Here is a 15,330-nt window from a genome sequence, read left to right as displayed (position 1 = left end):
CGCTCTGTGTATACAGGCCCCACTCTGTGTGTGTGTGTGTCTGTGTGTGTGTGTGTGTACGCTCTGTGTATACAGGCCCCACTCTGTGTGTGTGTGTGTCTGTGTGTGTGTGTGTGTACGCTCTGTGTATACAGGCCCCACTCTGTGTGTGTGTGTGTCTGTGTGTGTGTGTGTGTACGCTCTGTGTATACAGGCCCCACTCTGTGTGTGTGTGTGTCTGTGTGTGTGTGTGTGTACGCTCTGTGTATACAGGCCCCACTCTGTGTGTGTGTGTGTCTGTGTGTGTGTGTGTGTACGCTCTGTGTATACAGGCCCCACTCTGTGTGTGTGCGTCTGTGTGTGTCTGTGTGTGTGCGCACTCTGTGTATACAGGCCCCACTCTGTAATTTGAACCAAATGTCCTCATCCTGTTTCTCCTCCTTTTTCTAAACAAGAGGGTAAGTTGCTAGGCGATTCCCAGATCCAGTGGCTTTCGGCCAGGTGAATCCTAATAAAATTTTAACTGATGATGATTTTTTATTTGGTTGGGTTTGGCTTTGATCCCTCACACCTCAGGCTGCACAATAAATAGAACTTGAGAGAAGGGAATGAAATCCCGAGGCGAGACCGGATCCAAAGCGCGGTGTTGTCCCCCTTCCCTTCTAAATGGCTCCACCTCTCAACACAGGTTTGGGGAAGCTCTGATCTTAACTGTTTCACCTGCTACTTCCAAACAGAACTTTGAAAACAGAGCTCCTCTGGGCCTGATTTTCAGAAGGGCAGAGCACGGCCAATCCTGATGGCTTGCACTGGAGTCCTGGGTGTTCAGCACCTCTAAAGCTCAGGCAAATGCTGTGTCTCTTTGTGCATGTGTGTGGGCACACGTGCCTGCTTAGCATATGGGCCCATTGCCTTAGTGGCAGTCACGTGCCTGTGGTCAGTTGCAGTTCCCAGGCGCTATTCATGGACTCATAGATTTCAAAACTGGAAGGGACAATCGGGATCATCCAGCCTGACCTCCTGCACATCACAGGCCAGAGAACCTCACCTACCCACTCCTATACTACAGCCACAACCTCTGGCTGAGTCGCTTTTTACATCTTCAAATCTTGATTTAAAGACTCTGAGTTACAGAGAATCCACCCTTTACACTAGTTCAAACCGGCAAGCGACCTGTGCCCCACGTTGCAGAGGAAGGCGACTTTCCTTCAGGGACTCTGCCAATCTGACCTGGGGGAAAATTCCTTCCTGACCTCATAGACAGTGTCACCTGCACAGCACTCTGCCCCCCAGTCCATCTCACCTGGGGCTCGTTCTAACATCCCAACCCCCCTGAGCCATTTGACACGTTTTCCATTTATTTTTAAGCAAAGCTTCTCAGAGACACATTTACTCGCTTTGTCCCCAGTTGTGGGATTTCCCCCTCCAAATATGGCCCCTGGGCAGGCAAGATTCAGTGCAGGGCCAGTGTTGGTTTTAGTCAGTTGGAGCTTGCGGGTTCATGCAGTGGGAAAGAGCAGATGTTGCCACCTTTCCCGGGCGGCAGTGCTTGGGGCCAGCCCTGGAAGAGCCCGAGATGTCCCACTTTGGAGACAACAGAACAGCTGCTTCAGTTTGTTTTCATAGAGCCTCCGTGCTAGTGTGGCCGTGCGTTGGTGCTGGTATTGCCCGACGGTTAGCTGGACACAACTCCAGTGTTGCGGGTACAGCAAGGGTGGGATGCCGTGACCCCCTCCCCCTCAAGTGCCCTGCTCCAATAAAGGGGGCAGGAAAGGACAGGGTGTAGTGTCATACGAGTTGCATGCAAAAAGCAGCAGCTGCAGCCCAGTGTTTGTATATCATTAGAGCACCTACAGAGCGCCATCTACAGGCAGGTTAGAGTAGTGTCTGGAATATTGTCCCTATGCTTGAGGGTTCAATACAGTGGCTGTTGTCAAGTATCAGAGGGGTAGCCGTGTTAGTCTGGATCTGTAAAAGCAGCAGAGAATCCTGTGGCACCTTATAGACTAACAGACGTTTTGGAGCGTGAGCTTTCGTGCTGGGGAAGGCCGCTACTCGAAAGAAATCTACAGTGCGTATAGGATCCCTCTTCGGCGCGCGATCCCCAGCCCAGACCCCTACATGCGGGCCCGACCTTAGGGGTGTCTCCCAGTCTCGGTGATCAGAGTGATCATTAACTTAGATGAGAGGATTTAAACAAACCCACTGCTTCAGCATATGGGCTTAGGGTTTTCACTTCTCGAGGTGCTGGATTTTAAAACGTTTACACGCGGAAATTAGTTAGGCAAAGTGGACCACATAGTGGGGTGGCTCAGGGGGATAAAGCGCCCGGGAGGCTGCGCCCCCTCTCTGGGCGAGGAAGCTTGTGGAGGCTCGTTAATACGCTCGCCGACTGCTGCAGGCCTCCCAGCTTGGTCAAGCCAGATGGGAGGTTGTGAGGAGGCCTGGGATATTAACTTTAAGTATCCAGCAGGCTCAGCTGCCAGAAACTGCTCGGGAGGACGCGGAAATTCGCTCAACTGCATCAAAAGGAGAAAGCCTGAAGGGGCGGAGGAGAAAAAAAAACCAAAGAGTAGGGCAGGAATACAATCAGTATTTATAGCATGTCAGCGGAGGCCAGTCGAGACCCAGTGGAGTCCTGGCCCCTGGCCCTGCCTTCTCCAACACTAGCAACCCCTCCTCGCCCAGGGCCCAAGCATCAAAAAATGCCAGGTTTTGGGGTGGTTCTGGGTGATCCGGGATAGGAAAAAAAGCAGAACACTTACTACTTAATTTACCATGGAGCTGTACATATTTGGAAAAAGTGTAGTGCCCTCGAGAAGTCGAAAACCCTAATCCCAATCTACTTTGTTTATCCTTCCATCTAGTTTGAACTGAATCAGCTCATGATCACTCGAACCAAGGGTTGTCCCCTACCACCATTTCTTCTACGAGTGTCCTCCTGCCTCAACCAAACCAAATCTAAAAATGGCATCCCCTCTCGTTAGTACTTCAACTATTGATGAAGAAAATCCAATCCGCTTCACATCAGAAAAATCTGACCCCTATTTCTTGCCAAGCACTCTCCTCCAGTCTAATCCGGGAAGTTGAAGTCTCCCATGATCACACATTTCCCTTTTGTGTTTAACTCATTAAAGACATTAAAGAGGTCTCTATCCATATCCAAATCAGATCCCGGCGTCTGTAGCACCACCCCAGCACTATCTCAGTGGAAGCTCTAGTAGCTTTTTTAACCCAGCGGTATTTTGCCCAGACAGACTCTGTCTTATCCATTCCATCACTTCTTATTTCATTACCAGTAATCTTTCATCATTGTGTTACAAGGCTACTCCCACCACCTTTACCTTTCTCCTCTTGTTAAAACGGCACATAGCCATTCAATACCGTACTCCCAGTCCATGAAGAGTTCCATGTATGCTGTCTATTCCCTATAATATCCGGTTTTACTCCTGCACCAGTAGCCCAGTTCCTCCATTTGTTACCTAGGCCTCCTCGCCATATGTGTACGACATTTTAAATTTTTTGTGTTTTTGGCGTCCAGTGCACATTCTTTTTCCCCCGTCGTGCACAGACCTTCTACCACCAGCATCACCCGTTAGTCTAGTTTCTACTCTGCTTTTCCCCTTGGGGTCAATTCTTCGGTCCACAAGGGTATCCGCTTCCTCACTTGTTACTTCCCTCTCCAGGTTAAATTCCGGCGTAGGAGATCTCCTGACATTCTCCCTCCACTCCCCACAAGCTCTCCTAGTTTAAAAGCTCTTCATTAATAGAGGTCGGCGAGCCTCCATCCTAGAGGTTATTTCGCCCTCCTTACTTAGATGAAGTTCATCGAACGATGGGCGCGAACAGTTGTCTGTCCGTAGAGACGCTTGCACCGAGTCACCGTACATCCTCAAAGACCCTCCTCCCTGAGCACCATCTGCTCTGGGCACATCTGTTAATTGTCATATATTGCTCCAGAACTCCTTCGTACGCCTACGCTCTAGGTACCGGAGAATCCCACTGCAGAGTCCACTCCCCGACCGAGCCTGATTTCCTTGAGCGTCTTCGCTCTCGTAGTCCCTCGGCATAATACCTCCTTGAGTACAAGTATCCAACGCGAGTGACTAGCCGTATCATTTGTTTCCCACATGAAGGACAATCAACGGATTTCTTTCCCGCTCGTCGCTAGGATCCCTTTTTTCAGCCTCAGGGTCCACATCGTGTATATCTTAGCACCGGGCAGACAGCACACCCTTCTGTTCTCCTGATACAGGTCTAGTTACAGGCCTGTCTATTCTTTCTCTAGTAAAAGAGTCTCTGCCAATCACCGCTCAGAACTGCCTTTCCTAGCTCTCTCTTTTCCCGGTCTATTCCCCCGCACCAGCGGCCGCAAGTCCTCTTGATTCGTTATCCCTTGCCAAATGCCTCAGGCTCATCACTCTGGTGTGCCTCCATTGACTCCTTCCCCTCCTTCTGCAGGACTAGCTGCTCGTCTCTTTTTCCTTGCCCTCTCTCCTTCAGCGAGTGCACCAGCTGAGCTTCATCTTCATTTTCCAACCAGCAAAACCTTGTTCCTGAGTTCTATTTCTTTCGTCGCTGATAGAAACCCGTCTTTTCCTCTGCCTAGTTCTGCCTAGTCACTATAGCTTCCACCGTTCCACCTTTCCTTCACCAGCGACAGCTTTCAGAATTTCTTTGTGACCTTGTTCCATCCCTGCGTTGAGCTAATCTCCTGTGCTCTCTCATGTGTGTGTTCCATCATCTGACTTCAAACGCCCCTTCTAAACTCGCAGCCAGATTTTATCAACCATAGCATCTCCAGTACCTCTGTATCTTTCTTCCAGCAGCTTCTATCCAGGCGGCACTTCATGCAAACAAACAACTCCTTTCAGGTGCCCCCTCCCAGGACCATGTACATACCACAGCTACCGCATCCTCAGTGTGTCTCTACCTCGCTTGCCTCCGTCTGTCTAAATCATGCCCTTCCAACTTGTCCTGGCAGTCCCAAGCCTCACGACCCACGCACAGGCACCAACAAACGCACTGGTGCTGGGCAGCCTCCCTCTTCCTTTTTGCTGGGCTATGTGGCTTCCTTCTGCCTTTGGTCTCCCCGCAACCTCCCCTGGAAACTCCACTGAAACTCCCTGTTAGCAGCTCTGTTTGCAGGCTACTGTTGCTGCTGCTTCTTGTTTGACTGGTTGACCATTCTCCTTGTTCTTTCACTGCCACCACTGAGAGCAGCCAAGCTCCATCCTCTTTTGGAACCCCTTTCAGTAGTTGAGGTAGTTGAAGGCTGCTATCAAATCCTCCCTCACTCTTCTCTTCTGCAGACTAAACAATCCCAGTTCCCTCAGCCTCTCCTCATAAGGCATGTGCCTCAGCCCCCTGATCATTTTTGTTGCCCTCTGCTGGACTTTCTCCAATTTGTCCACATCCTTTCTGTAGTGGGGAGCCCAAAACTGGATACAATACTCCAGATGTGGTCTCACCAGAGCCGAATAGAGGGGAATAATCACTTCCCTCGATCTGCTGGCAATGCTCCTACTAATGCAGCCCATTATGCCACTAGCCTTCTTGGCAACAAGAGCACACTGCTGACTCATATCCAGCTTCTCGTCCACTGTAATCCCCTGGTCCTTTCCTGCAGAACTGCTGCTTAGCCAGACGGTCCCCAGCCTGTAGCTGTGCATGCGATTCTACCGTCCTAAGTGCAGGACTCTGCAGTTGTCCTTGTTGAACCCCATCAGATTTCTTTTGGTCCAATCCATCTAGGGAACTCTGGACCTTATTCCTACCCTCCAGCGTATCTTCTACCACAGACAATTCAGCAGATGCAGCCATGTGAGAGGCCTCCAGGGGAAAGCCAAGTACTAACCCAGGAAGGGTTTAATTTATACCCTCACGTTCCGAGTTGTCTAGTTAACCTTGACAACCCTTTAATCTCTGCTTCTTCATTTGACTGGTTGACAGCTCCCGGGAAACCACTCCCGGAGCCGGTGGAGCCAGGCTGCTGGTGTTAATTAGAGAGCAAAGAGCTCAATCCCAGTCCCCAGTTCCTGGCCAGCCGGGAAACCTGACTGTGCAACAATTACAGACTAAAAATAAAAAGCCCAGCAGGACAGCTTTTAGCACTGATTAGGGAAGGGAAATGGACGTTTTTAGCAGCCAGAAGATTAAATGTAGGAAAACTAAATCCAGACCAAGCCATGATCTGCTGCCCCATAGCACCCCCCCACCCCCAGCTTTCTGGCAACACTGACTCCCAGACCCATGCGGCACAGAACCTTGCCCCAAACTCAGGGATGTTCAAGGCACTCAGCTGAGACATAAAGCAGTGTATGGGTCACTAGCCAGACTTCAGTGTATTCCCAGGTGTAACGATGCTGGTTCTGACAGGACCCAACTGAGAGTGACAATTCAGGACCAATTGCTCAAACAGGGCAGTTACAGCCCAAAGCTGGGGTTTTTCCACCTCTAAGGCAAACCAAACCAGCCAGACAGAGAGGACTTTGGTCTCACCCCACTGGCTAACCACGAGTCACACAAGCAATTCCCTTAGATGCTCCAGTTTCCCAGTATCACTACCAGTGCCACCTGTCCTGGGGTGAATGGTTATGAAAACCAACACCCCAGTAAAAAGAAAAAGGTTCTCTCGATCCCAAAGGACCAAGTCCCAGACCCAGGTCAAAATACAAATCAGATTTTACCCACAAAGCAAACTGTTGCCAATCCTTTCGAATCTAAAATCTAAAGGTTTATTCATAAAAGGAAAAAGATAAGAGATGAGAGCTAGAATTAGTTAAATGGAATCAATTACATACAGTAATGGCAAAGTTCTTGGTTCAGGCTTGTAGCAGCAATAGAATAAACTGCAGGTTCAAATCAAGTTTCTGGAACATCCCCAGCTGGGAGGATCATTCAGTCCTTTATGTAGAGCTTCAGTTTGTAGCAAAGTCTCTCCAGAGGTAAGAAGCAGGGTTGAAGACCAGATGGAGATGAGGCATCAGCCTTTTATAGGCTTTTCCAGGTGTAAGAACACGTCTTTGTTCTTATTGTGGAAAATTACAGCAAAATGGAGTTTGGAGTCACATGGGCAAGTCCCTGCGTACTTTGCTGAGTCACAGGGTATATCTGCCGTCTCTCAATGAGTCAATTGTATAGCTGATGGTCCTTAAGCAGGCTAGGCAGAGCTGACTCCAACCTGTCTGGGATGTTACCCAGAAGCACAGCATAAGTTTGAAATACAGACAGTACAGAGCCAATATTCATAACTTCAACTACAAAAATGATACACACGTATTGACAGCATAATCATAATCAGCACATCATAATCTTCCCATAGACGCCTCACACAACAGCCTTTGTACAATATTTGCTGCAAATATAGAACAGTGGTTGCAAAGTGATCTATATAGTTACAGATTCTGTCAATAACGTCACACCAGGCAAGCTCCATGTGGCTGAAGGAGAGACCATGTGCATTTCCTACGCAGTTCCACACAGATCCCCATCCGTGCGGGGTCTAGGGAACAGGGACAGTGGCCGATAAGGGCTCAGATGGGATGGGTGTAGGTCTAGGCACAGACGGTCCCCCCGGCACACTCCTAGAGCTTGAGGCAAGAATTTGGGACTAGGCAAATGAACAAGCGCCATGTTCAGCTCCCTGTTTGCACCTGCAGGTGGCGCTATCAGCTTTTGGCCGTGCAGACCAATGACCATATTGCATAGTGGCAGCTGTCAGGTGGGGAGGGAGGTGTGAGGAGGGTTCCTTGGGGACCGGAGATGCCGTTACCGGCGGCTAGCGGCCTGCCCCCTCCCGACTCCATATGAGCGTCTCACACCTGGTTCCTCTCTTTCTCCTGCAGTCTCCAGGCCGCAGAGCTCCCCTGAGGACCTGAAGGCGCTGACGGGGAACGTGAACCGCCTGAACGAGAGCATCAGGGATATGCAGCTCAAGCTGCTGCAGCTGCCGCTCAAAGGGGACATCCTGGACCACATCTGGGGGCTCCAGGATCTCCTGCAGAATCACTCGGACTCTCTTTTCCTGCTGATGGGCTCCCTGCAGAAGCTGGAGGGGTTCCTCTGGAGCCTGCAGACCCAGGCGAGCCAAACGGACAAGGCTGTGGCCAGCCTGAGAGACAGCTTGAACCATCAGAGCGACATGGCCCAGCTGGAGACTTACAGGCTCTCAGTGGAGGGCAACAGCAGCCGACTGCTGCTGGAGCACCATGACAGCCTCCTGACGCACCTGGCCACCCAGGTGGAGAGCCTGAGTGACCAGCTGACCGAGGTGAGCGGGGCCGTGGGCACCATCAACAGGACCTTCTCCTACGATGTGGGCATCCACCACACCCGGATCCAGGACCTGCAGGTGCTGATCAGCAACGCCACGGAGGATGCCCGGCAGATGAGGCGGATCCATATCGCCATGGAGCAGCAGCTGAAGCAGGAGCTGGCCATCCTGAACAATGTGACTGAGGACCTGAGGCTGAAGGACTGGGAGCACTCCATCGCCTTGCGGAACATCTCCGTGATACGGGGTAAGGGTGCTCAACTGGCTCTCCTCTTCCTCCCCAACCGAGGCTGATGGCGCCATGTGAACCCATCACATCACATGCGCCATTGGCTGTACAGCACTGCAAGGAGATAACAACCTACTACCGCTGCAAGCTGACATATTTACTCCTTTAGCTCAACCGGTGAACGCTTCCCTTGCAACTGCCTGGCTAGCTAAGGACAGGGGTATGAGGTTCTCTTAGCAGAGCTGCAAGCTGAAAGCGTATTAATCATGTTTATGAAGGTAGTGCCTCAGGATTGCCTGAGATTGAGGTCCCAGTGTGCTAGGAGCTGTACAGCTACAGAATAGTAGACAGTCCCTGCCCTACATAGATCGGACCAAGGTGGGGGAAAGGGATGGAACACAGAAGCCAAGCACTCAATGTGGTGACCCCCAATGGCATGTTAGTGCTATCATTTTTGCGGGGCAGGGGGGATGTAGTTTGGAGGGGATTAGCGAAACAGAAAGGCCAGGGAGGGGGACGGGGCAGGGGAGGGGAGCAGGTGTAGGGTGAGGCTGAAATGAAGGTGAGGGAGCAGGTTGTCAGGGCGGAAAATGTCTGGTCAGAGTTAAGTGTCCTTAGGTCCCCGGTTGAGCTCCCTCTGGTACGGCTCTGCCGGCTTCAGTCTCTGCTGGCTCCTTCCCGCAGTGGCTTGTTCACGCTTGAAATGCTACAGCAGCGTAGCTGCAGCGCTGGGGGAGGGGTTCTCCCATTTCGCTCCACACACCACCGCTGAGCAGCGGTAGCCAGGCTGATAGAAAATTCTTCTGTCGACCTAGTGCTGTCTACACCAGGGTTAGATCGCCTTAACTACGTTGCTGAGGGGTGTGAATTAAAGACACATACACCCTGAGTGACGTAGCTGGGCCTACTGACCATCTGAGTGTAGACCTGGCCCTCGCTGGAGAGGGAGGGGAGGCACCCCGGGGGTCCTAGCGCAGAGCGTCTTTCCCCCATCCCGCCCCAGTGTAGCAGCCATTGTGTCAACTGCTGCTCCAGCTACTCTGCCAACATCAGCCTGTTCGTGCCTCCTGGCTGGGCAGAGGAGAATATTGCTGACAATCCATGGGGCCACCTGTCAAGGCACTTAAAAGGCTCCAAGCACCATAGTGTCTGAGAACCTCATTGTTCCTAAGGGCTCTCAGGAGGCAGGGACATCGATTTCAGGACTTGCCCACGGTCACAACAGGAATGAAGCTGAACACGGGAAGAAGCCCCAGGCTCTGGAGCCCCTGTCCGGTGTCTCTGGACTTCCAGCCCTACCCCGTAGCCCATTCTTCTGACCTTCCTGCCACGTCCTTGCTCTCCCTGGGCTATTCCGCCTGGGGGAGGTGCAGCAGGCTTTCACCTTCCTGCAGCCTGGGTGCAGGGCCTGCAGCAGACATCTGTGGGGGTGGCTCTGGTGCCATCGGCTGCAGTTTCCAGTCAATACTGAAGATGGAAACTTGTGTCCTGTAGGGTAGATTTGAGTCTGGGAGGTGGCACTCCCTTCCGGCCGGCGTGCTTGTGGCTTGGTTTGAATCATAATATGTGGTTTGGGATGGCTTTAAGCACCCCTCTGGGTTTAACGGCTCACCGTCATGCTCAGCTTGTTACAGGGAAGCAGAGAGACAGCCCGGTCTGTGGTGCAGACACATCCGTGGAGAGCGTGTGTACACTGGTGTTGTAGCTGTGTCAGTCCCAGGATATTAGCGAGAGCAGGTGGGGGAGGCAATATCTTTTATTGGACCAACTTCTGTTGGTAAGAGGCAAGCTTTCAAGCTTACACAGAGGTTGTCTTCAGGTCCGGGAAAGGTAACCAGAGTGTCACAGCTAAATACAAGATGGAACAGGTTGTTTAGCAAAAGTCGTTAGCACATATGTCAAAGGCCTATTCCAGGTGAAATTGCCTGTTAGTACATCTCCAGTCATAGGGTAAAAGGGGGAAGGGGGAAGGCTGGGGGTTGTTAAGTGGGTTATAGATTATTGTAATAAGCCATAAATCCAGTGTCTATTCAGTCCATGATTTGTGGTGTCTAGCAAAGTTATGAATTTAAGTTCCTGTGCTGGTCTTTTGAAGGTGTTGTGCAAGTTTCCTATGGGGTTGAGGACCGAGAGGTCAGCTATGAAGTGATCGCTTTGTGAAGTGTTCACCCCAGGCGACAGAGTGTGTTCATCTTTTATTGTTTTCCTGTGCGAGTTCATTTGTGAGTGTAGTAACTGTCTCTTTTCACCCACATAGTTGTTATTGGGGCATTTAGTGCACTGGGTGAGGTACCCCACATGTAATCACAGACATGAGTAGGACCCATGGATCTTAAAAGGTGTGTTCAGTGTTGATCATTGTAGCAGTGGAGATAGATCTGCAGGTTTTGCATCTGTTGCTCTTGCAGGGTCTAATGCTGCTTTGAGTTGCTGTGTCCTGGTTTATGCAGAGCTTGCTTCTGATGATAAGCTTGGAGAGATTGAGGGGTTGTGTAAAGGCCAGAAGAGGAGGTTCCGGAAAGATTTCTTTCAGGATGGGTTGTCATTGTTTGATGACACCCCATATAGGTTCCCTTGTGGAGTGGTAGGTGACAACTAGGGGTGTGCACTCGCAGTGGGTTTTAGTTCTGTGTTGAAGCAGGTTCTCTTGGGATATTTGGATGGCCCGTTCCATGATTCAATCTCCTTCTCTGATGAAGTGACCTTGTTTGGTGAAGGCGGTTTTGAGTGTGTTAAGGTGCACATCCCGGACTCTCTCCTCAGATCATATTTGGTGGCATCTGAGGGCCTGGCCGTAGAGAGCAGATTCAGAGAGCATGGGTTTCCCTTGGGCATGGGTGGCCTGTGCCATGAACTGTAGTTTGAGTGGCTGGAACTGAAGAGAGGAAGTTGAGCAGCTGAGAGAGGAAGCCAGGAGTTTTATAGTTACACCATTTAAAGCTCTCTGTTTGGGGGGACATTCTTTTCCATGACACCGATTTCACGCCAGTGACCACTTGTGTCATGCTGGAGAAAGAAAGTCATTGCTAAAGGTTCCACACCCTGTGTCTCTCCAATTAAACCAGTGTTTCCCCAACTTTTGAAGGCTGAGCTTGGGCTTCCAGAAAATGAAACCAGCAGCATTAGGAGGTGTCAAAGGCCCACTCAAAATGAGCTGTCACTGTAGATCATGTAGGTGTCCTTAATCTGATTCTTCCTCTCCTTTCTTCCTTACCTTGATGAGCTGTAAAATGGTTAACAATGCGGATGTTTAAAGTATTAGCATTGGCATTCGAGTGAGCAGCCACTGAAGTGACTCAGGCAGAGCTATTGTCTCAGGCTCTCTGCAGACTCAGGCAGGCGTCTCTACATCAACTTCACTCAAGTCACATTTTTAATGCTTTATTCACAATGTTGATCGCTGGAGACGAACTTTTTTCAAAAAAAAAAAAAGAAAAAAAAAGAAAGAAAGAAAGCTGAAACTGGAGAGCAATTGAGAGTCTCATCTGACCTGCCGCCCCTTGCCTCAATTCTCCCCTGGCTAGTCCATCTCGTGCCCCACTCTTTGGAAAACACTGAATTCAGTGTTACAGATTGCAGCATCCATGCCGGGGAAGACCAGATCGATGGTCCTACGGTCAAAGGACGTGTTGAAATAAAACTCTCTCATTAAAATGCACCCTCCAGGCCTTCTCTTTTCATCCAAAAAAAAAAAAAAAAAGCAAAAATGGTTCAAGCCCAATTTTAAATAAACCTTTTGCAGGTCGCCTTTAAATATTGATATATAACCCATGTTAGTACAGTGCAGGCCTTTGTCCTGCTGTAATGGCTGAAGGTTGTAAGAGGCTTGGGAGTTAGTGGCCCTGGAGTGTTAGAGGTTCGTGCTTTCAGCTCCACATGCCCTGGGCTCAGTTCCCCCAGACAACCCGAGGAGGTATTTCATGGCAGATTTTAGCTGGCCAACAGCACAAGATTTCCCTGTGAATTCAGCCTGGGACTGTACTATGCCCTGGAAGGTGAGGATCTCCATCACTGAAAGACAAAGGCCTCCTGAAAATAATCACACCATGCCCCTAGACCTGGGTGTGTTTATAGGATATCAGGGTTGGAAGGGACCGAAGGAGGTCATTTAGGCCAACCCCCTCCTCAAAGCAGGACTAATCCCCCAGATTGATTTTTGCCCCAGATCCCTAAGTGCCCCCCCCTCAAGGATTGAGCTCACAGTTCTGGGTTTAGTAGGCCAATGCTCAAAGCACTGAGCTATCCCTCCCCGCCAAGAGGGATAGCTGGCTGGCTGGTTGGCTAGCAGTGAGTAGGTTGGAGGGCATTTCGCAGGTTTGCATTAAGCTAGGTTTACCTGTGTGTAAAATCAAGCAGCCTGCATGGAAATGAAGGGTTAAATGCACAGTGGCTGAATTTGAACCAGAAGTTGCTTTCAGTTCATGGGAGGCAGATTCATAGATTCTAGGGCTGGAAGGGACCTCGAGAGGTCATTGAGTGCAGTCCCCTCAGAGAGCTGGGAGACAGAAGGGCCAGAGGATCGGGGGATAGCATTGGCCGATTATCCAAGCACAACTCTCATAATGCTGGCTTCTGCTAGCTGCAAAATGGGCTGGCTTGGGCCTTGGCTACATCGGGCCAGGGGCTGGTACCCCAGGTGGCCAGTAGCCCATGTTCTGAGAGGATGCAGGCACATGGCAGTGGGCTTTGTGTACGGATGGGTGTGGTGGATGGTGTGTGGTGGATCTGGGCTTAAACATGGGTCAGTGCCCGGGTGTGCTGTGTAGACATAAGGCTGTGCACCTGCCCCTCCAGCATCACTGCAGGCCTCTCTAGGTTTGACTTCTGCCCCCTGCCTGAGGGATTGGTGGTGGCTGAGGGCAGGCTGGAGCCTGACACTCGAGGTGTGTTATTGTGATGAACAAGCACAGCAAACTCTCTCCAGGTGGGCCAACCTCCAAGTTGACTACCGCCGTGCTGACACGTTCTTGGCAGTCTCATCCTCCACTCCCTCTCTTTTTGGATCTCCATCTCTCCCGCGCTCTCCCTTTCCCCCTTGCTGTCGTCACCAGCGTGCTGTGAATCAGGTAGTTTACGATCCCGGCGCCCTGCTTGGCCGAGCTGCCTTCCAAAAGGGCTTTCTCCCACTCCGCCTGTCCTCTGCTCAATGCAGCAATGTTCCCAGCTGGGGAAGTGGGAGGTGGGAGCCCTCTTGCTTAGGTGGCCCCTTGTACTCCATACAGAGCAGAGGCTGCCTGGGGCTCTGGCCTTGCCAGGCTCTTAGGAGAACAAGACAGCATCATGGCCTAACTGCACAGCAGTTTGAAACTTCTCTTAGGATTTTTTAGTGTGTGAGTGACCGGATTCTCTCCCCATAGAACGGATTCCTACAAAGCTCCTGGTATATTTTAAATCCACCTCCATTCAGTGAGGGTTCTGACAGGCAGCTGAGTCGGACTCTGCTGTAAATGAACTGATCACACACGAGACAAATTCACCATCTGCCCTTAAAAATCTGTCACTCTATGGCTCTGTGAACACCAAATCCTTCCTGATTTGAACACTCTGGGGCCCTGGTTACGGTTCCTAGGTGCTACCACTATAGAAATGATAAATAATTATTGTACAAACTTCGGGTTAAATCCATCCCTTGTGTAGCTCCATTGAAGTCCGTCTAATTAAACAAGGGATGAGTTTGGCTTGGTGTTTTCTTCCATTAGTACAGGCTACAGCCCCCACAACTGTACCCGTCCATCACTCTCCCCTCTTCCCAGCTTTGCCAATGCACCTCAGTCCTGATCTGCATCCCCATCGGTCTGCCCCGGTTCAGCATAGCCAGTGCAATTCAATCGTGATGTGCAGGCACCCACCTGCTAGTCCCGTGCGGGGCTCCCCACACACATTTCTGCCAATGCCCCTTCCTCCTGGCGTGCAGCATGCTCTGTTATCCTGTCTAGGTATAACCCCCATTCGCACCATGTGGGACTTTGGCTCTCCGGTGTCGGAGAGTTATTGCAGTTAGCCTTGTCTCTCAACCGGGAGTGGCTTTTGAGTGGCCTTGGGTTGAAGTATTATTGTATGTATGTCATAAACAGACAGCTAAGGGTTAATGTCTCTTTCACCTGTAAAGGGTTAACAAACAACATCTGACCAGAGGACCAATCAGGAGACAAGATACTTTCAAATCTGGGTGGAGGGAAGCTTGTGTGTGTGTTCTTTGTTCTTCGTCTGTTGTCTCTCTGGGTTCTGAGAGTGACCACACGTACCTACAGGCTCTCTAATCTTCTGTTCCAATTTTGTAAGTACAAAGGTAGAAAGGCGGTTTAGTCTTTTTAATTGGTTTTCTTTATTTGCAAATGTGTATCTGTCTGGTAGAGTTTTAAAGTGTATTTGGCTGAAAGTATTTTAAATTGTATTTCTGCTGGAGGAGGCCTTTTCTCCAGTTTCTATAAGCTGAAAGACCCTGTAATATTCCATCTTGAATCTACAGTGATTATCTTTTACTCTTTCTGTCTTTTATTAAAAACTTTCTTTAAAATACCTAATTGATTTTTTTCCTCTCGTTAAGGCTAAAGGTATTGAGTCTGTACTCACCAGGGACTTGGTGGGAGAGAGAGGAGCGGGGAGAAGGTGAATTTCCTCGTGTTTTAGATTCATGGAGCTTGAATCTGTATTGCCTCTGGTGAGGGAAGAAGGAGAGGGGTGGGTGGAATCCCTCTGTTTTAAGATTCAAGGAGTTTGAATCACTGTCTATCTCTCCAGGATACCCAGGGAGGAAAAGCCTGGGAGGGGGGAGAAGGGGGAGGAGAAACCTGATTTCTCTGTGTTGTGATTCAAGGAGTTTGAAGCACGGTGATCTCCTGGTGTA

At 50.3% G+C, this 15,330-nt stretch overlaps 1 protein-coding gene across 2 annotated transcripts in view; it reads left to right on the top strand.

The window, feature by feature from the left end:
• SCARA5 (scavenger receptor class A member 5) overlaps positions 1-15,330 on the top strand; it is a 155,144-nt gene that overhangs the window by 77,085 nt on the left and 62,729 nt on the right. For both annotated transcript variants that reach the window (XM_032801714.2, XM_032801713.2), the window contains exon 4: positions 7,827-8,501. In XM_032801714.2, the coding sequence (XP_032657605.1) occupies positions 7,827-8,501 (675 nt within the window). The remainder of the gene's footprint in view (positions 1-7,826; positions 8,502-15,330) is intronic.

Source organism: Chelonoidis abingdonii, chromosome 3 (assembly GCF_003597395.2).
Source record: "Chelonoidis abingdonii isolate Lonesome George chromosome 3, CheloAbing_2.0, whole genome shotgun sequence".
Classification (NCBI taxonomy): domain Eukaryota; kingdom Metazoa; phylum Chordata; order Testudines; family Testudinidae; genus Chelonoidis; species Chelonoidis abingdonii.
The sequence above is the reverse complement of the archived record's forward strand: the minus strand, read 5'-3'. Positions and strand labels throughout refer to the sequence as shown.